This window comes from Oncorhynchus nerka, linkage group LG2 (genome assembly GCF_034236695.1).
Source record: "Oncorhynchus nerka isolate Pitt River linkage group LG2, Oner_Uvic_2.0, whole genome shotgun sequence".
NCBI classification, from domain to species: Eukaryota; Metazoa; Chordata; class Actinopteri; order Salmoniformes; family Salmonidae; genus Oncorhynchus; species Oncorhynchus nerka.
The window spans coordinates 62,815,444-62,837,715 of NC_088397.1; the positions used below are offsets into that span (position 1 = coordinate 62,815,444).

At 44.4% G+C, this 22,272-nt stretch overlaps 2 protein-coding genes across 2 annotated transcripts in view; one reads left to right on the forward strand and one right to left on the reverse strand.

Annotated features, from left to right (window-relative positions):
• The first annotated feature begins 5,438 nt into the window (after positions 1-5,438).
• si:ch211-112f3.4 (EF-hand and coiled-coil domain-containing protein 1) lies at positions 5,439-10,940 on the forward strand. The gene is given in 8 exon segments (XM_029676469.2): positions 5,439-6,362; positions 6,576-7,044; positions 7,119-7,253; positions 8,588-8,791; positions 8,907-9,063; positions 9,547-9,672; positions 9,857-10,078; positions 10,080-10,940. Coding segments are annotated over 8 exon segments (1,968 nt in total). The 5' UTR covers positions 5,439-5,779; the 3' UTR covers positions 10,152-10,940.
• A 462-nt stretch (positions 10,941-11,402) lies between these two features.
• LOC115139285 (solute carrier family 41 member 1-like) overlaps positions 11,403-22,272 on the reverse strand; it is a 43,881-nt gene continuing 33,011 nt past the window's right edge. Inside the window, exons 4-11 of the mRNA XM_029676482.2 lie at positions 21,796-21,867; positions 20,950-21,094; positions 19,230-19,376; positions 18,415-18,562; positions 17,712-17,791; positions 16,310-16,444; positions 16,085-16,233; positions 11,403-16,014 (exon numbers count right to left, since the gene is read on the reverse strand). Coding sequence (XP_029532342.1) covers positions 15,829-16,014; positions 16,085-16,233; positions 16,310-16,444; positions 17,712-17,791; positions 18,415-18,562; positions 19,230-19,376; positions 20,950-21,094; positions 21,796-21,867 — 1,062 coding nt within the window. The 3' untranslated portion in view covers positions 11,403-15,828. The remainder of the gene's footprint in view (positions 16,015-16,084; positions 16,234-16,309; positions 16,445-17,711; positions 17,792-18,414; positions 18,563-19,229; positions 19,377-20,949; positions 21,095-21,795; positions 21,868-22,272) is intronic.

Here is a 22,272-nt window from a genome sequence, read left to right on the forward strand (position 1 = left end):
GAAAATTGGTACTACATCACATACATTATATCAAGATTTCAGCATCACGTCATTGTTATTGTTTTCGCTCTCTGCTGTCTGTGCATCATGTGCCTCTTGCTAGCTGTCACTCAAATGGTGAGGGGCTGAAGCTCATTGGTTGAACTCAAATTGCTAGGGGGCTGGCCCTTATGGGAAAATGTAGGGAAAATGGCATAGGACAGCTTCCAGAAAAACAGTTGCTTTAAGATTTAGGATTTTGTGGTTAATTGAGGTAAGACAATATTTCTGCTCATACGGTAGATTATGCATGTATGAACAACACATTAACACACCCAGTCCACAGTGGGAGTTTTGAAAAATGCTTAGAAGTGGCTAAAGTTCCAGAGTGTGTCTGTAACGTTCGTTATTGGAAGGATTGGACCAAGGTGCAGCGTGGAAGATGAACGTGCAGCTGTGTAGGGCTAACAAGCAACAATACAAAATCAAGATCCCACAAACAGGTGGGAAAAGGCTGCCTAAATATGATCCCCAATCAGAGACAACGGTAGACTGCTGCCACTGATTGGGAACCATACCAGGCCAACATAGAAATAGAAAAACTAGACTACCCACCCTAGTCACACCCTGACCTAACCAAAATAGAGAAATAAAAGGTTCTCTAAGGTCAGGACGTGACAGTGTCTTTAGGGCAGAAGGGTCACAATCAACAAGTTCCCTCTCACACACACCTTCAACATACTGTGTAAGAATCTCCGACCTTGACATGACACAGTTTGCTGAAACACGGAGGGCATCAGAATGCGGTTGGCGTCCTGGAGTGAGTGTGTGTATTAGGATGTGTGTTGGGATGTGTGTGTGTGTTTGGGCATTGGCACTCTCCTAGGTTTGGGTCAGTGCACAGATATAGGGGCTCTGACTGAGGGAGGGGGAGAGAGGGGAGTGGGAGGGCAGCTATAGGGTCATTGTAACAACTAATAATAAAATAATAAGCATGTGGTCGCGGGAGGGAGCCTGCGATTGTGTAGGTGCGTTTGTGTGTGTGTGTGTGTGTGTGTGTGTGTGGTCTGGGTAAGTGACCACGTGAGTGTTTGTGCATATCTTGAACTATTGTTGAACTCAGTGGGCCATATGGTAGTGAACACAAAGACTTAACTCAAACCCATTTAATAGACAGCAATAGTAATGGCGTCTTTTTGTAAGCACTTAACGGAGGCTAACTCAGCCATGGCTTGGTGTTCAAAGCCTATGGAGAAATGAATGGGGTTTTTGGATTTTTTTTTTTATAACTGCCGAAAATAAGGTCTGTGGTATACACAGGTTTAGGAGATCTTATACAGTACATTTTGTTCTAATTTATGAGGTAATCTCTATCAGTGAATTTTGAAGCATTTATGACATCAAAACAAGCACATAAAGGCTTCATATTTCATTAAGGTCATGTTAACTGACTGATATTATCTCATAGAACAAAACTTTTATAAGATTCCCTAAGCCTGTGTTAACCTCAGACCTTATTTTGGGCGTTTTTCCAAAAACCATACAAAAAAAACATTTATTTCCCCGCATGCTTTGACCAACGAGCCATGGCTAACTCATTTCAATTTTTTAGGACTAGCAGCTAGCGAGCTCTGTACTGTTAACCCTTACCCTAACTCCATCCCTTAAAGGTGAATAACAGGCCACATCCACCTACAGCCTCCATATTCTGCTCTTCACACACACACACACACACACACACACACACACACACACACACACACACACACACACTGCTCTGTTCTTCTTTCCCCAACTCTTCTCCATCCCCATGCCCCCCTTCTTCTACTCCCTCCCTCTCCTCCACCCCTTCCTCCATTATTACCTCTTCGTTTGTCTTCCGTCCTTTCATTTGCAGCCCAGGCCTTTTCACCTTAAACAGACAGCAGCTGTGTGGTGAGGGCTTAGAGCCACTGCAGGCCTGAATGGACTGTTACTCTCCACTGGGTTGGACAAAGCTGTGCTTCCCCAGCAACACATCAGCTACTACAAATTAGCCTGCAGGCTCTGGGTCCTGCAGGGGGAGAGACCTGTGTGTGTGTGTGTGTGTGTGTGTGTGTCTGTGTGTGTGCATGTGTCCAGGCTGGGGGATCCTTTCATGTCTACCAACACTGATGGGGTGGGGGCTAAGGGGAGGGGCTAGAAGTTGTTTTGGGACCACTGGCCTGGTACAGTATGAGTGACAGCTGGGAGTCAACAGGTTTAAACCCCCCAGCTTCTCTCTGACAGGTAATGGTTAACAGGCTGAAGGGGGTTTGCCCTTCCCTGTGGGTGGCATGGTGCATGTGTTTGTATGTGTGTGTGTACGTGTGTTTGTTTGTTTGTTTGTGTGTGTGTGTGTTTGTGTGTCCATGTTTGTGTACATGCATTTGGGGGTGTGTGTGTGGGGGAGTGTCTGTGTTCTGAACTGTAGCCCATCCCTGTACAGTAATGTGATTATCTTCTCAGAAAGAGCCCTGAGGCTGGGAATTACTGGCTGAATCTCCTTCGCTAGCACTATGGGACACCTTCCTCCTTCTTCTCTCTCTCTTTTTTCCACTTGCCTCTTTCTTTCTTTTTCTTTCTTTTTTTCTTTACCCCTTTATTTATTTTTTCTTTCTTTCTTTCTTTCATTCTTTCTTTCTTTCTTTCTTTCAGCGGACAACTCTCACCTCATTACCCCTTGAGAGAATCATTCATGATGGGACATGCATTGCACTGTAATTCTACCGAACTAAGTCACGAACTGATTAACCATGATTAACCATGTTAGCTGCCATTGGATCCAATGGTGATTTTACTTGCAGATCTGTGATCTCACTTAGCTCTCAGTCAGACGTTTCCCATGTCAGAGATGAAAGGAATTGCTCTGATGAATGTCCAGTTCAGTAAACTCACCACATCCAGGTAAAGAGAGAGACAGAGAGACTGAGGGATGGAGTTAGACAGAGAAAGGTAGATGGAGCTACTGCATGTCTTCACTTGTCCGTATAAAATAGGTCATCCGTTTATCTTGTCTTCGTGTGAGTGTGTGCTTGAGTTGGTGTGTGTGTGTATTTGAACATGGGTGGGTGTGTGAGGGTCTATGTCTATGTGTGTGTGTGTTCCTTTCTCTGAGATGCCAGATAGCAGAGTGTCTGTGATTATCAGGGGATGTAATACTGTAGATGTAGGCCACTGTAGCCCTGACCAGACCTCTGACATCACCCACTAGATGGCCTGCCAGACACAACAACAGTAAACAACACTACAGTAAACAGGCCAGGCGGACGGACAGATGTCCTGATCACTGAAGGGAGGTCACAAAACAGAAACAACTCCATATTTCAGTCATTTAGCAGACACTCTTATCCAATTAGGGTCAAGTACCTTGTTCAAGGGCACATCAACAGATTGTTCACCTAGTTGACTCAGGGATTTGAACCAGTGACCTTTCAGTTTACTGGCCCAATGCGCTTAACCACTAGGCTAATTCCTATAAAAAGATAAACAGGATGGATTTGCTATAACTGACTCCAGACTCTTAATAAACCCATATTCAACTTCAACTTCCTTTACAAAGCAGAAAAATATAAAAAATGTGATCAAAGCATGTCTAACGTCACATTGAATCTGAAACTGAAATTGAGCTGTAGAAAAGGAACTCCATACTTTTAGAAGTAAAGACAAAGCAAGTGTCGCTGAGTCAAGGAACAATGAATGACTTTACCGCAGCCAGGTGACTCACCTCTCACAGACTTGTATATTAGTTACAGCCGGTGTGTTCGTGTGTGTGTAAGGTGTGCCTCTCTCTTATCTTATGACCCTAGCACAATAGGGAATTTTTTCCTGGTAAGGTTCATTCCATAGGTAGGATGTTACAGCAAACACATTAAGGCTGAAATTAGAGTAGGTTGTGTGAGTGAGTGTGTGTGTGTGTGTGTGTGTGTATGTGTGTGTGTGCACTCATGCACATGCATGTTGTAGCTGTCAGGTATGTGATGAGTAGACATGAGGGTGAGGAAAGGTATTTCCGCTCAGAGGTGCTTGGTGTCCTCTGGGATTCACTGGGAGTGGGAGAATGTGTGTCTTACGTTTAGCTGAAAGAACGTGCTAAGTTTAGCTGAAAGTGTATGTGTGTGTGTGTGTGTGTGTGTGTATGTATGTTGATTGGGTGACAGTGAGTGTTGGCATGTGTCTCTCTGATGTGTTTGGTTATCAGGTGACCTGTCAGATTGTCGCACCCTGAGTAGAAGTGACTAATACACAGGTTGTAGCACTGAAACAAAAAACCTCATGACTCAATTAGCTCTATTCTCTTTCTTTGAACGGAGGGACACCATCTCTGTGTGTCACACATTTAGTGAACAGGACACTATGAGATCCAGGTCTGTTATCCAATACACAACACACATGCGCATCATGCCCATAGGGGGCACAGGGGCTCGTTCCCCCTCGGATTTCTCCTGTTTAAAAATGTTGTTGTTGTTTCTCTGTAATACTACTAGCCACCTCGCAATTTTATGAAGTTGGTTTTAGCCCAGATAGGTTCCCAATCTCCCAACCTCATAAGTAGATACTAAGAAGCTTTTAGAGATATTTTAGCAGAGATGCAGGGAAGCACATTTAATTGATTTAATAAGAACCATCAGTCAGGAGGATACAGACAACTCAAGAGGTATATTTAGACATGCAGAAAAATATACATATACAGTACCAGTCAAAGGTTTGGACACATCTGCTCATTCAAGGGCTTTCTTTATTTTTACTATTTTCTACATTGTAGAATAATAGTGAAGACATCAAAACTATGTAATAACACACATGGAATCATGTAGAAACCAAAAAAGTGTTAAACAAATCAAAATACATGGTATATTTGAGATTCTTCAAAGTAGCCACCCTTTGCCTTGATGACAGCTTTGCACACTCTTGGCATTCTCTCAACCAGCTTCATGAGTACAGTAGGTCACCTAGAATGCATTTCAATGTGCCTTGTTAAAAGTTAATTTGTGGAATTTCTTTCCTTCTTAATGCGTTTGAGCCAATCAGTTGTGCCGTGACAAGGCAGGGGTAGTATACAGAAGACAGCCCTATTTGGTAAAAGTCCATTTGTGTTATAGTTTTGATGTCTTCACTAATATTCTACAATGTAGAAAATAGTAAAATAATGAAAAACCCTTGAATGAGTAGGTGTGTCCAGTACCAGTCAACATATATATATATATTTTTCTCCATAGAATTAAGCCTAATGAGTATAGCTCTAATTGCAGAAAAAAGCTGTTTCAGGTGTTTGAAAAAAGAAAAAATCTCAACTTTAAGGAAGGGGGTGTCCCCTCAAATTGCTGGGTGCATGACGCCAATGCGCACACGCACAGACACACATACAGTATACACACACAGTTGGCTCTGCGCGGGTGGAGCCTAATCGTGTCTGGAAGGATTTCACCGTCCGAGTCCTGGCGTGCACAACACAACACACACACTTTGCTGTTGAGGGAGATAGACGTCTTCACGCAATGTGAAGACACGACTTGGATGCTAAAGATCTAATATACGACGAAACGTTAGAGCATTATAAGTGCTACGTGAGGTCGATGGTGTATTGTAATCTTATTAGATATATACCTGCGTTTTAGTGGAAAGTTTGGGATCTCTCGCTCTAAGTGAATGAACTGGGAAAGCACTGTATTACAACTTGGATGAACAGGTTCTCTCCTCGCGCCCCGGGACATGTTTTAGCGGTGTTGGGTAGGGAATTATTTGATCATATAATTAGGTGGCAAAACACCTCGTCACCACCATGAAGCGCTCAAGAGGTACAGTAGCGACGCCATCTTTCCAGTCCTCTCCAAGGGCTGCGCGGCAGAGCGAGTGGCTGCGGAGCGCTCTGGCCCACCATCACTGCCCCGACCCCGGCGTGGAGAACGAAATAGTGGTCCTGGCCACGGGGATTGACCAGTACCTCCAGGAGGTGTTTCACCACTTGGTTTACCCCAAACAAGACGACGTGGTCTCGGCAGAGGATTTCACTGTGCTTTGCTCGGTGCTGGGGCTTACCGGAGAGGAAAGTGAGACAAGGGATGGAGAGAAGGAAGATGATGAAGAGGGTCAAGCTATTTGCTCGGAGCTCCCTCGCGAGCTGGCCTTTAGGGACTTCCATTCGCGGCTATGCGGTTATTTCCGCGTCCGAGAGCGCGATGCAACTGGGGTCATGCGCCTCCCAGTTACAGAGGAGACCGAGCACATTGAGCGCGAGATCCGGCTTCGGTGGCCGCGGGTCAGGCGACGGAAATGTGTCAGTTTCGACCTCACAAGAGAACAAACCGGGATGAGGCCCGCGCACAACCGTGAAATGGGTTCATCAGAACTACATCATAAAACAGGTAAGCAATTGGCTATAGCATATGAACTGGACTCTAAAATGTCTGAACTGTTATGGTTGCAGGTTCAAACTGCTGTGCTCCAGCTGCCCTCACCCCTCAATTGCTACACTGTCTGCTGAGCTCACTCATTACGAAGGATTCCTCATGTGTTATCTCCAATTGAGGATACTAACACCATTCCTTATGGACAATCCTCATCTCTCCCACCTCTAGGCCAGACAGAAAGCGAGTGTGTGGCTCTGAGGGAGCTGGTTGAGGACCTGCGCTCTGCTCTACAGGGCAGCGATGCTCGCTGCCTGGCTCTGGAAGTTGCATTACGACGACACAGGCTTACCATGCACCACTCCAATGTAGTGACTTCAAACACACATACACTCTCAAACATACCAATTTCAAATGCCCAGGGACGCGAGAGGGGTGCACCTAACCCCCCAAAAGAAGGGATCCCAAATCTCCAGGGTCGAGGGTGCGGGGTGGGGGTAGAGAGGGTAGCAGGGAGACGGGGCTCCAAAGACCCTATCCTCAGGGAGCTGCAGCTGATTCGCTCCTCACGTGACGGACAGCTGGAGGAGGCAATCAGGTTCAACCAGCGGCTGGAGGAGGAGCTTGGCTGGGCATATGGTGAGGCTCGCAGGCTGGAGGGGGTGGAGTCTCGCCTACGGCAGGAGAATGCTGAGATCAGGTTGGTTTTGGTTGACTGAGTTTTTTGTTGATTGGTTGATTGATTTGTTGACTGACTGATTGTTTGATTGACAGGCGGAGAACAGAAGAGGCGAGGGAGGCTCTCAGAGAAGGTCTCAAGAAGGTGAGACTGATCCAGAAACAGGCTCAGAACGTCCCTCAGCTCCAGAGCAGAGTCACACAGCTGGAAACAGACATTCAAGAGTACAGGTAGATTATACAACACCCCCATCCCCAAGTCTAGGCCTGGAGGTCCACCACACTGGCACATAGGGGGCTGAATAAATGGGATTATGTTTGGTTAATATTGAACTCTATATCACCAACAGCAACAACATAGCAACAACCCAGCATAGGTTCTGTCCTCTACACTGCTGATACAGTATATTAACCACATAAACGGCAAAGTATTATTAATTGAGGACACATTTATGACTGTTGAAATGTAAGGTAGTCATTAGTGGGGTAAGTCATTGGCCCTGCCTCTGTCTGGTAGTGGTATCTGCAATGGTGTAACAGCTTGGCTGACAGTGTGAAGCTGTAATGCTCTCACCACGAAACATAAGAGACCTTTACTACTGTAGTGTACACACTCACCAGCAACACACACATACATGAACGTGCAAAAACATAGTGACTGTCGTGAAGAGGATACGACAAAGCCTATTCCCCTTCAGGAAACTAAAAAGGGTCCTGAGATCCTCAAAAGGTTCTACAGCTGCAACGTTGAGAGCATCCTGACCGGTTGCATCACTGCCTGGTACGGCAATTGCTCGGCCTCCGACCGCAAGGCACTACAGATGGTAGTGCATACGGCACATACATCACTGGGGCTAAGCTGCCTGCCATCCAGGACCTCTACACCAGGCGGTGTCAGAGGAAGGCCCTGAAAATTGTCAAATACACCAGCCACCCCAGTCATAGACTGTTCTCTCTACGCGGTACCGGAGTGCCAAGTCTAGGACAAAAAGGCTTCTCAACAGTTTTTACCCCCAAGCCATAAGACTCCTGAACAGGTAACCAAATGGTTACCCGGACTATTTGCATTGTGTGCCCCCCCAACCCCTCTTTTACGCCTCTGCTACTCTCTGTTTATCTTATATGCATAGTCACTTTAACTATACATTCATGTACATACTACCTCAATTGGTCCGACCAACCAGTGCTCCCGCACATTGGCTAACTGGACTATCTGCATTGTGTCCCACCACCCGCCAACCCCTCTTTTACACTACTGCTACTCTCTGTTTATCATATATGCATAGTCACTTTAACCATATCTACATGTACATACTACCTCAATCAGACTGACTAACCAGTGTCTGTATATAGCCATGCTACTGTTATTTTCAAATGTCTTTTCACTGTTGTTTTATTTCTTTACTTACCTACACACACACACACACCTTTTTCTTTCGCACTATTGGTTAGAGCCTGTAAGTAAGCATTTCACTGTAAGGTCTACACCTGTTGTATTCTGTGCATGTGACAAATAAACTTTGATTTGATTTGACTCATACTGTGCCTAACCTTTGACCTCTCAGATCACAGTGCACCTGCAGAGGAAGCCACGCCTCACCGCCTCGAGAGCCCATGGACGACACCTGCCTCCAGCGAGCGGTGGAGGGGAGAGCTGCCTCGGACGAGGAAGAGGAAGAGAGGGAGAGGAAGGAGGAGAGGGAGGAAGGACAGTGCTGCCTTTTGGAGGTGAAAAGGCTCATCAACAGACTGCACAACTGTGGTAAAGGGTGAGTGCAACACACAAACACACACACACACACACATACACACACACACACACACACACACACACACACACACACACACACACACACCTGTAGCTGACTCTCTTCTCCTCTCCAGGTGTCAGAATACAACAGCCCACCACTTGCTACTCTCCCAGAACCTCCTCCTTGACAACCAGAACAATCTCCATGGCAATGACCTCCTCATGATCCCCAGGGGGTGGGGCCGCAGAGGTCACACTTATCAGGAGGAGAGGGAGACCGAGTTAGAGAAGGTGAGAGAGAACTAGAGGGGTTCTTAGGGCCAATTCCATTTTTATTTAGCTCCCTCCAAAGAGAAAGAAAAAAAGTAAGACTTGGAATTGATCCTGGAACATATAGAGAACTAGTAGCCAGTGGGAGGCAGTTATAGATACATTTCCTTGTTTACCATATCTGAAGTATTTAGCAGATGGTGTCTGTGAGAGTACTTTAGATACAACTAATACTGTTTTAGCTCTATTCAAGCAGACTAATGGAAGCCTGTCTGGCACAGCTCACTATCCATTTTTTAAATTGTGTAAATATTATTTCTTCATTGACTGACTTCTGCTTTTTTTTTTCTCTCTCTCAATTCATTTCCATTCAATTTGCTTTATTTGCATGATGTCAAAATGTACATATACTGCCAAAGCTTACTTTGGAGATTTACAATATTACCATTCTCTCGCTCTCACTCTCTCGCTTTCTCTCTCTCTCTCGCGCACGCGCACTGTCAGAGGCATGAGGAGGTGGAGGGGTTGAGGTTGGAAGTTCAGATGGTGGAGACCGAGAGAGTACGTCTGTCACTCTTGGAGGAGAAACTGACAGACACACTAACACTGCTACTGCAGCTACACATCAAGGTACACATATACTGTATACACAAGCAAGAACAGTAAACACACAGGTCCTCGGAACATTCTGATTGTTTGTTATACCAGCCTTTCTAGTTTTGTAGTGCCACCTAGTGGTATAGTGTGTGTAAAGACCTGTGTATGAGTCGAGTCTTTCCCACCCTGACATTTCTCTCTCATCCTCTCTGGGCAGGGTGTCTCTCATAGGTCTCTGGGGAAGATGCTGATTGACACTCTGGATGTCTGCAGAAAGAGTGGACATAGCCCATCCCATGTGCTGCAGGTGGTCAATTCCTTCTGTGCCCAGCTTTCGTCCAATGAGCTGCTGCGAGATGGGGTAGGAGTGGGAGGGGAAGGTGGCGGGGTAGGTGGAGAGGCACGAGTATCTGTGTCTACAAGCCAGAGACCCTCAAGCACCGCCAACCCCCCTGCTCATCTCCTGTTTAGGCAACACACAACCCTCTCTTCTCCCCAACTCCCCTCCATGAACACTACATAACTGGTTTACAGCTACAGTACACTCCTAAATCTCCTTCTGATTATGCTACAATACCACGTCCTCTTATAAAGGGAAAGGTAAAGGGGGGTACCTCGTCAGTTGTCCAACGGGATGCATTCAACTGAAATGTTTCTTCCACATTTAACCCAACCCCTCTGAATCAGAGAGGTGCGGGGGGCTGCTTTAATCGACATCAACGTCTTCGGCATATACCACTTCCTCAGGAGTAGGCCTAGCTATGACTGTGTATATGAGAGGAAGATACTACAGGTTCATCTCTGTTGCTCTGAGGTTATAACAGTCTCTGTCTGTGTACTGCTATATGTACACAGCAGATTTAGACTTTCACATCTGTATATCTATTCTGTTGTGTTTGTTACTAACATGGCACTTATGACACAATCATGATTATTTATGCACATTTATATATTCATATTTATACTAAGGGGACAAGTTTGATTAGCTATGTATTATGTTTTTGTCTTTCTGTGTCATTTGACATATTTTGTTAGTTTAGTTTAAAGCTTTGTAGAGGAGCACACTAGTGTGATGACTGTGTATGTATGTCTTCTGATTGTACCTTAGATACACTGCTTACTCTACATCAGGTACAGTACTTTATACTCTATTCATTATTTATCAAATCTCTCATTGAGATGACACATCTTTTCACATGAGGGACCCGGGAGACCTGATTTATAAACATGTAACATTCTAATTATTGCAGTTATTGTAGAGGACAATTAATACATTAATGAATAAAACCTCATAAAATGTGCATATAGTAGTATACTATGTGTTTTTCTTCTCTATACAAATGCATATCTACTGTGGTTGATTATAGGGACTCACAACAGGTGTCTTCACAACATTCAGCTGCTACATTGTACTTAGTGCTCAATATGAGCTCAGAGCTCAGACATTTCTATCTCATATGACTGTGAGAACCAGGACTCAGGGTGAATGTGTGTGTCTTTGTTTGAGAAACAGCTGAAAGCACCAAACGTGAGTGTGTCAGCGAAAGAGAGAGGTATAAAGCTCCTCTGACCTTTGTATGATATCTGAGCAAGGCCACTCATTGCCCCATATCCATGATACATTGTATCCTCAGAAAGGCATAACCGCACCTGACACACACACACATACTTGACGTCCAGCTCTTAGGTTCTCTTAATTCAGGTATAGCCCCCCATACAATCACACACAGAGTGACTCATAGAAGACTACAGCAATACAGAAGAGTGGTACAAAATAATATAGTCCTTTATTTCCAGCAATTTATAAAGTCTTGCAGATTGTGAACCCCACTACAGTTACAGGGTTACAAAGGGGGACAGCAGGGGGAGCACACAGTTCCAAATAAAGTGTATGCGTGTGTGTTTGTGTGTGTAACCAATATATCTGTATGGACATTTTGTGCTAGTAGTGTGTGTGTGTCTGGGAGGTGAGGGTTGAGGAATGTGGTTATTGAGAAATGATCCATCTGTTATACCTCTGTGTTGTCTGACCACTAGTCTGTTCTAGTCAGAGCCTTCTGGTTTACAATATCCATCTATTCATTTATGTTCTCAATTGAAGGTTCTGGCCTTAGTGATTCCCAAACACTGGAGCCATTGCAACCATGCAGCCTCTCTCATAGACTATTTATTCATTAATTACATTACAACATCAAATCAAGGTATGTCAGTTATTAATAAAAGCTAATTAGAGAGATTCTACTCTGTGGTGAGCCTAGCTCCTGATTGGTTACTATGTGTTGAGCTTGGTTCCTGATAGGTTAAGGCCTTCTATGTTTGGGTCCCTGCCCGAGGGCAGGGGATGTAAGGTGTGTGAGGTTCATCAGATATTAGGCACCCACACTGTTGTTTGTTAGCCTAGGCGCTAATCTACCGCGGCAGCGCTGAAGCTCTACTGGCTGGATACAACCCAAAAAAGGATGAACAAAAAAATAAAATGAGAAACAATTACAAAAACAGCGACAGAACCGAGACAAAATTAAATGAAAAATAAACACCTTATTTATAGAATAAATATAGTATATACAATTTGCTTTGTGGGCATCTAAAAATAAATAGAAAAAGCATTCCTTTCGCTGAAGAAGTATTCACAACCTCTTATCCGTACTGGGGCAGAACGCTGGCACAGGTTCAGTAAGACAGCAGAGAGAACCCAGGTTCTAGATCCAGGGTTCCGCCTCAAGAATACAGGTTTTAGAATATAATTTTGGATACAGGCTCTAGAATCCAGAAGGTATGTAATTCTATCATGGACACAGATTCTAGAATCAAGAAAATACAAATTCTAGAATCTAGAAAATGCAGGTTCTACATTAGAATCTTGGATACAGGTTCTATAATCTAGATGAAGCTAATAGTGAACAGCCTCTATCACTATCAGCACTGTCTCATATTCACTCATATGACAATGTTGCCCTCTGGTGCCTGTGTGTGTATATTACAGTACTTTCCAACAGTGACACTTAACCCCACTGGGGCTCTCAATCATAAACATGACATAATCATTCTCTAACACATAAGATCACAGAAGGATTAAGAAAAATTATGAACTTAAAGAATACATCTAATAACGGACACAACTTCCACTTTGTAAATTGTGTCAAACCTAAGAAGGATACATTATCTTTTAAAGAGAAGGAAACTTAACTGTGCCCTGCACATGCACTCTGCTGGCCCCTTAAAACAACATATAAATTGAACACCAGATAACAAAGCATCAGATGATAACACATGCATTTCACCATCAAGCTGGGCTCTGCTGCTTACGAGAATTAGAGTGTCTATACTGACAGTATGTTAATGTGGGTAGGATAGGAGGCCATTTTGAAGCATGGCGTATGTGGCAGATATTGTATGTCAGCTGCACAGTGTGTATGTACAATGCACAACAGACATTAAGGAAGTGTGGTGGTCAGCATGGACAGGCCTTGAGTTGCTTCAACTCAAGAAGATCGCTGATGTTGTTTGTACCATTTGAGAAAGCTTGAGAGAGCGAGAGACAGAAAGAGCGAGCGAGATGTTTGCATGATATTCCTAAGCAGGCAATATTGGTTTGACAATTCCTCCCTCAACATCCTGTCTTTCCTCACTAACTAATGAAGTCCATTAAAGCCTTCTAATCAGAACACACCAAACAGCATTAGGCAGCAGCGTGATCAAGTGGATAACTTTCCCCACCCTTTAACATATGCTCCTAAGTCCTTGCACTAGATAGGATGTCACCTGGAATGGCCTCTGTCTCAAGCGCTCTGTCCCTACCCTCTCTGACCTCCCAGTAAAGCCACTCTAACCTCAGTGAATCCAGCGATAAGCAGAGTTTTGTGTGTGTGTGTAACCAACAGGCTGCCACAAACAGATGGCCAGCCTGACAAACAAAGCACAATTGTCTGTCTAAGTGCTTGTGTGAAAACAAAGAAGAAACAAATGTAATTGAAGAAATGTCACAATCATAGCCCTTTAGGAGGATTCAGGGGACAACAAGGAGGTGTTGAAACCTTGCTATTGAGCGTTGAGGCCTCAAGGACCACTAAGGACATGGTTGGCAAGAATTGGGGTTGACTTTAATTTAAAAAACAACCCTCCAACTGAGTGTGAAACATAATGTGGCACCTGACCATACGGTCTGGCACCTCCTTGGTGACCTATGAAACATAATGTGGCACCTGACTGTACAATCTGGCACCTCCTTGGTGGTGATCTATGAAACATAATGTGGCACCTGACCGTACGGTCTGGCACCTCCTTGGTGGTGATCTATGAAACATAATGTGGTACCTGACTGTACGGTCTGGCACCTCCTTGGTGGTGATCTATGAAACATAATGTGGTACCTGACCGTACGGTCTGGCACCTCCTTGGTGGTGATCTATGAAACATAATGTGGCACCTGACCGTACAGTCTGGCACCTCCTTGGTGGTGATCTATGAAACATAATGTGGCACCTGACCGTACGGTCTGGCACCTCCTTGGTGGTGATCAATGAAACATAATGTGGCACCTGACCGTACGGTCTGGCACCTCCTTGGTGGTGATCTATGAAACATAATGTGGTACCTGACTGTACGGTCTGGCACCTCCTTGGTGGTGATCTATGAAACATAATGTGGTACCTGACCGTACGGTCTGGCACCTCCTTGGTGGTGATCTATGAAACATAATGTGGCACCTGACCGTACAGTCTGGCACCTCCTTGGTGGTGATCTATGAAACATAATGTGGCACCTGACCGTACGGTCTGGCACCTCCTTGGTGGTGATCAATGAAACATAATGTGGCACCTGACCGTACGGTCTGGCACCTCCTTGGTGGTGATCTATGAAACATAATGTGGTACCTGACTGTACGGTCTGGCACCTCCTTGGTGGTGATCTATGAAACATAATGTGGTACCTGACTGTACGGTCTGGCACCTCCTTGGTGGTGATCTATGAAACATAATGTGGCACCTGACCGTACGGTCTGGCACCTCCTTGGTGGTGATCTATGAAACATAATGTGGCACCTGACCGTACGATCTGGCACCTCCTTGGTGACCTATGAAACATAATTTGGCACCTGACTGTACGATCTGGCACCTCCTTGGTTACCTATGAAACATAATGAGGCACCTGACCGTATGATCTGGCACCTCCTTGGTGACCTATGAAACATAATGTGGTACCTGACAGTACGATCTGGCACCTCCTTGGTGACCTATGAAACATAATGTGGTACCTGACAGTACGATCTGGCACCTCCTTGGTGACCTATGAAACATAATGTGGTACCTGACAGTACGATCTGGCACCTCCTTGGTGACCTATGAAACATAATGTAGCACCTGACTGTACCATCTGGCAGGACCTATGTCCATGGACTAGGTTGAGGTTGCCTCTTACCACTGATACAGGGTCAGTTATGTTTTCATCCCTCCCCAATGGTTAAGGTTAGGATTTGGAGAGGGTAAACTGATTCTAGATCTGTGCTTAAGGGCAAATGAAATCTTCCTGTTTCTTTTCAGGTTAGTGTTCAGTCATCCTTTAACAGGGTTGGGGGGTTGTTACCTAAGCGGATTCAGGTCTCTACATTCTGGTCCGGGCCCCTGTGGAGCTGCCCCCACTGAATCACTACTCTCAAGGCAAGGCAAATTGGAAGGGTCCCTTAAAAATGTATTAATCTCTTTATACGTATAGCACTTGGTGATTAAGCATTCTAGGCTTGTGTGAGTTTTTTTTGCTTTCTGTCTGTCTTCATTTCAAGTCTTTAAGATTGAGCTCATCTTTACAAATGCTGCCAATGTGACTGGCCCAAGAGAGAATGTCCCCATTGAAAATAATGAGGATTCACCCACCCAATGGTAAAACAGATATAGATTCTTATCAAATTCACTATTAACAATAATAATCATAATCATCGTCATCATAATAACAATAAAAACAATAGTAGTAAAACTCTTATTTAGTCAAATAAAGAAAAAATGGCATAGTCTGTGACCCAGGGGGAGGGGTTTGGGGGGAGATTGGAGGTCAAGGGGTTAGGGTTGAAGTCTGGGTCTGAAAGTGATTCAGTTGTTCCGATGTCCAGAGGGAGATACTGTACAGTTCAGTTGTTCAGGTTGTTTCCGGTGAGCCCGAATTGATGCTGTGTATGTATGCTGTCCAGGTGTGTGTTCAGTCTCCCACGTCAGTGTCTCTGTCTCCAATGAGCCAGAGGACATGGAAGCAGAGGGCCAGGAAGCCGGTCCCCAGCAGATCTCCCAGGGCCGTCAAGTAAGGAATAGAGAAGTTATCGGGGTTCATCCCCCTACTCCACATCCAGTGGACCATCCAGTCAGCCAGGTACAACAGGATCAACACCTAGAGACAGAGAGGGTGAGTGGTGAGGGGGGGTGAAGGTGTGTGGGGGTGTGAGTGTGTGTGTGTGTACCTGCAGTAATGCAGCAGCCATGTAGAAGGCTATGAAGATGGATGTTAGCGTGGTGTGTCCTCCCTGCATGGAGTTGATGGTATAGAGGAAGACCAGGTGACCTGGAGCAACCAGGAGGAAGAGCACCCGTGCTGAACGAGAGTTCACATCTGGGAAAGAGAGAGAAATCAATTAAGTCAATATCAGTCAATATTGTACCTTTTTATGAAACTAATCAATACTCACTGGAACCAAAGAAGGAAGTGCAGGGGGTGGGGCATTTCCTGGGGTTGGGGTCAGGGTCTCCCATGGGGATACCATTCATGTGCAGATAGGTGGAGATTCTACTGGCCTGCACCGCTACCAGGTTACCTCCCACACCTGGCATACACACAATACAGCACACATATGAGACAGACATAGTGTACGGTGCATTCGGGAAAGTATTCAGACCCCTTGATTTTTTCCACATTTTGTTACGTTAGAGCCTTATTCAAAAATTGATTAAATAAAACATTTCCTCATCAATCTACACACAATACCCCATAATGACAAAGTGAAAGGTAACAAGCCTATCTGACCTTTTTAACCCGTTTCTCCTCTCTCACGCTCTTCTAAATTTACATCAACAACATAGCTCAGGCAGTAGGAAGCTCTCTCATCCATTTATATGCAGATGATACAGTCTTATACTCAGCTGGCCCCTTCCCCGGATGTTGTGTTAAACGCTCTACAACAAAACTATTTTAGTGTCCAACAAGCTTTCTCTGCCCTTAACCTTGTTCTGAACACCTCTAAAACATGCTATGTTGTTGTCTTAGGTCTCTGTTTATGAAGTGTTGTGTTGTCTCTCTTGTAGTGATGTGTGTTTTGTCCTATATTTTAATTTAATTTATTTTTAATCCCAGCCCCCATCTCCACAGGAGGCTTTTGCCTTTTGGTAGTCCGTCATTTTACATAAGAATTTGTTCTTAACTGACTTGCCTAGTTACAGTAAATACAGGTCAAATAAAAACATCCTTGATGAAAACCTGCTCCAGAGCACTAAGGACCTCAGACTGGGGGGAAGGTTCAGCTTCAACAGGACAACGACCCTAAGCACACAGCCAAGACAACACAGGAGTGGCTTCTGGACAATTTTCAGAATGTCCTTGAGTGGCCCAGCCAAAGCCCGGACATGAACCCGATCGAACATCTCTGGAGAGACCTGAAAATACATGTGCAGCGACGCTCCCCATCCAACCTGACAGAGCTTGAGAGGATCTGCAGAGAAGAATAGGAGAAACTTCCCAAATAAAGGTGTGCCAAGCATGTAGTGTCATACCCAAGAAGACTCGAGGCTGCAATCGCTGCCAAAGGTGCTTCAACAACGTACTGAGTAAAGGTTCTGAATACTTATGTAAATGTCATATCATTTTTTTTTTCTTTTGAAAAAAATTCTAGAAACCGTTTTTTTGCTTTGTCATTATGGGGTATTGTCTGTAGATTGATGAGGATTATTCTTTTTTAAATACATTTTAGAGTAAGGATGTAACATAACAAAATGTGGAAAAAGTCAAGGGGTCTAAATACTTTCCAAATTCACTGTATCAGTGGTTGTGTATCAGTGGTTGTCTGCAGAGTATTCAGTGCCAGGAGAGAGTCTTACCGTTGATAACAGGAGTGAAGACAGCCATGCCAGCGAAGTTGGGGTTGGACACTGTCTTATCTAGGATCAGACCCCCAACACTGAGGAGAGCACAGAGGAAGGGAGGTGAAACACAAGACAGACACAGGTGAGAGATGAGAGGTAGGTGAAACAGGTAGGAGAACAGTGACTCAGATGAGAGGAAGTGAAACATGTAGGAGAACAGAGACACAGATGAGAGAGAGGTGAAACAGGTAGGAGAACAGTAACTCAGATGAGAGGAAGTGAAACATGTAGGAGAACAGAGACACAGATGAGAGGTAGGTGAAACAGGTAGGAGAACAGTGACTCAGATGAGAGGTAGGTGAAACATGTAGGAGAACAGAGACACAGATGAGAGGTAGGTGAAACATGTAGGAGAACAGAGACACAGATGAGAGAGAGGTGCAACAGGTAGGAGAAAAGTGACTCAGATGAGAGGAAGTGAAACATGTAGGAGAACAGAGACACAGATGAGAGGTAGGTGAAACAGGTAGGAGAACAGTGACTCAGATGAGAGGAAGTGAAACATGTAGGAGAACAGAGACACAGATGAGAGAGAGGTGAAACAGGTAGGAGAAGAGTGACTCAGATGAGAGTAAGGTGAGACAGGTAAGAGAACAGTGACATAGATGAGAGGAAGGTGAGACACAGGTGAGAGAGAGGAGGGACATAGGTCTTGCACCTGCTGATTGCCATGGCAATGATGACAGGTTCCCAGCCTGAGTAGAGCACCTCTCTGGTGGAGGGGATCCTCCGAGCGATCAGCACCCACAGAGGGGTCAGCGCCACAAACACAGCACACACCAACGGGTTGGCATAGTCGTTAAACTCTGTAAGAAAACACACACAGGAGTCAGCATCCTTGTTACGCTATACACACACACACTTCATCAGCTCAATATAAAAACGGTACCAACGCATGGTACACAACGCTGTTTGTGAATAGGAAATGTGTTATTACTCTTCCAACATGAGTGTTTCCATCTTTTTATATGTGATGGTGAGGTCAATGAGGTGTGGTGTGAAATATATGTTATTCTGCATCACATGTCACAGGGTTTGTTGACAGTGAAAACACTATCACTGAACTAACAGTAGATGGCATAGTTGTGGGGTCACACACTCAGACATACACACATTCCGTACCACTGTGAGGTTAGTGGTGGAATCAAACCTCAAGTAGGCCTATGTTAAAATAAGATCCCTTCTATTAGTGTCAAGCCAGGAAGGGTCGAGTTAAAGTGTTTCCATTGGGACTTTTACTGCCTGAAAAGGCCGTTCAGATATTCAGCCACACTCACACCCTGGGGTGAGACAGATAAGTATAACGCCGAGTGGGTGTTGGTGAGATGTGTGTATGTGAGTGATAAGTGTGTCTGAGTGTGTCTGTATCTCAAGCATGTACTATGTGTTCTATTTAGTTCTGTGATCTCAAGTGTCCGTCTGTGTGTGCGTGCGTGCGTGCGTGCGTGCGTGTGTGTGTGTGTGCGCGCGTACCCAGCTCCTTGTACAGTCCTGTGCTGATGCCAGCCAGCAGAGAGAGGGTGATCAGATCTCCCAGACTGGCAGCGATGGGTGTGGCCACATTGTCAGGGTTGATGCCCACCTTCCTGGATGCGATGATTACACCAATCATAATGATCCCTGCAGACAGAAGGAGGGGCTTAATGTTAAACACACCAATCATAATCAGCTTTATGGAAATATGTAACATGTTAATTTGATCACAGTTTAATCAGTGTTAACTTCTTTGGGGCAGGGGGCAGTATTTTCACGTCTGGATGAAAAGCGTGCCCAGAGTAAACTGCCTGCTACTCAGGCCCAGATGCTAGGATATGCATATTATTAGTCGATTTGGATAGAAAACACTCTGAAGTTTCTAAAACTGTTTGAATGATGTCTGTGAGTATAACAGAACTCATATGGCAGGAGAAAAAATCTAACCAGGAAGTGGGAAATCTGAGGTTTGTAGGTTTTCAAGTCTTAGCCTATCCAATATACAGTGTCTGTGGGGTCATATTGCACTTCCTAAGGCTTCCACTAGATGTCAACAGTCTTTAGAACCTTGTTTCAGGCTTCTACTGTGAAGTGGGAGAGAATGAGAGCTGATTGAGACAAGGATCTGCCAGAAGGACATGTGCTCAGTCAGGCGTGTGTCCATTCCCTTTAATTTCTAAAGACAAAGGAATTCTCCGGTTGAAACATTATTGAAGATTTATGATAAAAACATCCTAAAGATTGATTAAATACATCGTTTGACATGTTTCTACGAACTGTAATATAACTTTTTTGACTTTGTCTGGACCTAGTGCCTGCACATTTGGATTACTGTACTAAATACATTAACAAAAAGGAGGTATTTGGACATAAATTAAGGACTTTATCGAACAAAACTAACATTTATTGTGGAACTAGGATTCCTGGGAGTGCATTCTGATGAAGATCATCAAAGGTAAGTGAATATTTATAATGCTATTTCTGACTTTTGTTGACTCCATAACATGGCGGGTATCTGTATTGCTTGTTTTGGTCTCTGAGCGCTGTACTCAGGTTATTCCATGGTGTGCTTTTTCCATAAAGCTTTTTTGAAATCTGACACAGCAGTTGCATTAAGGGGAAGTATATATTTAATCCCATGCATAACAGTTGTATTTTCATCAACATTTATGATGAGTATTTCTGTAAATTGACATCTTTCACAGGATGTTTTGGAGGCAAAACATAACAATGAGCCAATGTAAACAGAGATTTTTGGATATAAATATGAACTTTATCGAACAAAACATACATGTATTGTGTAACATGAAGTCCTATGAGTGCCATCTGATGAAGATCATCAAAGGTTAGGGATTAATTTTCTCTATTTCTGCTTTTTGTGACTCCTCTCTTTGGCTGGAAAAATGGCTGTGTTTTTTTGTGACAAGGTACTGACCTAACATAATCGCATGGTATGCTTTTGTCGTAAAGCCTTTTTGAAATCGGACACTGTGGTGGGATTAACAACAAGTTTATCTTTAAAATGGTGTATAATACATGTATGTTTGAGGAATTTTAATTATGAGATTTCTGTTGTTTGAATTTGGCGCCCTGCACTTTCACTGGATGTTGGTTAGGTGGGACGTTAGCATTCCACGTACCCTAGAGAGGTTAAATCGTTACTATGTGCATATGAAAAATGTTTACAGTATTATTTATATAGTTATTCTTCTAGTGGTACCTAGTATCAGAGAAGCGATGAATGCGGTTGCCACACTGGAGGCACACAACAGGATAGCATGTCCCAGTCTAAAGTTCCCTTCTGGGATCCAGCCAAAGATCACCGCGGCGATGGACGCCAGGAACCCTACTACCGTGGCCTGGACCTGGGAGAAGGCAGAGAGAGAAGGGGTACTGTAAACTATACTGTACGTGTGTGTCACTGTAGTAAAGGTCTCCTCGACCTGAGGAGGCTTAGTGTGTGTGTGTGAGTGAGTACTGTAATCCCCTGGTGAGCTGACCCAGCACACAGTGACCCCCTCTAGCAGGTTATGTGACTGACAGGGATCCAAAGTGCTGGGGTTAGGGGGCTTCCAGGAACCAGTCCAATATTACACATAAGATCACTTGTACATCTGACTGTGTCCAGTTCTGGTAACAGAATGTCACCTTACCAGGACACACCGTGATTGGACTTATTTTGTGATTTGTTTATGTCGGTGTTCCATCATTCCATGCACATGTTTTGTTTCAGAATGTGTTGAATGGTTTTCTGTTTCACAGCGTTCCATGCAGGTGTGGTGGGATGTTATAGAGTGTTCCATGTGCAAAAGAAACGCACACCTGTTTAGGCTGGCTAGCGGAGTAGAACACTTGAAAAAGAAAAGGAGAGCCGCACACTTTAGGAGCTCAGATGCAATAATTGAATAACCTAATGACCAACGTTTCGACAGACAGGCTGTATTCATCAAGGTATAATGATGAAGACAGTTTGTCTGTCGAAACGTTGGTTATTAGGATATTAAATGATTGCATCTGAGGTCCTAGAGTGTGCGGCTCTCCTTTTCTTTCATAGAGTGTTCCTTACCTGGATGAGGGCGAGGTTTCCAACGATCATCTTCCACATGTCCTTGGCTGAGTCCATCTGACCAATATTAGCCTGCAGAGAGAGACACAGGAGACCGTAAGAGAACGCAACACAACTATAACACAGATTACCATGAGACCAAGACCACAGCACTCAACTATGTCTGACTGGCCACGGTTTGAAAAGAGGAAAGGTAACCAGAATCATGATGTTTCAAAAGCTAAGAATCTGTACAATTGAGTATGTATACATGTACATGAAAACGTGTGTGTGCGCGCTGTGTCATAGGCCCTAGGTTCTGTCAGAAGAATTAGGGTTCAATTCTCAAAGAAGCTCTGACCCCTCCACCCTGCGGCCGACTCCACTTATCTCATCTCTCTGTACACACACACACACACACACACACACACACACACACACACACACACACACACGTCTCTCTCATTCATGGTCTCAAGCATCAAGTGGCTGTCCAAC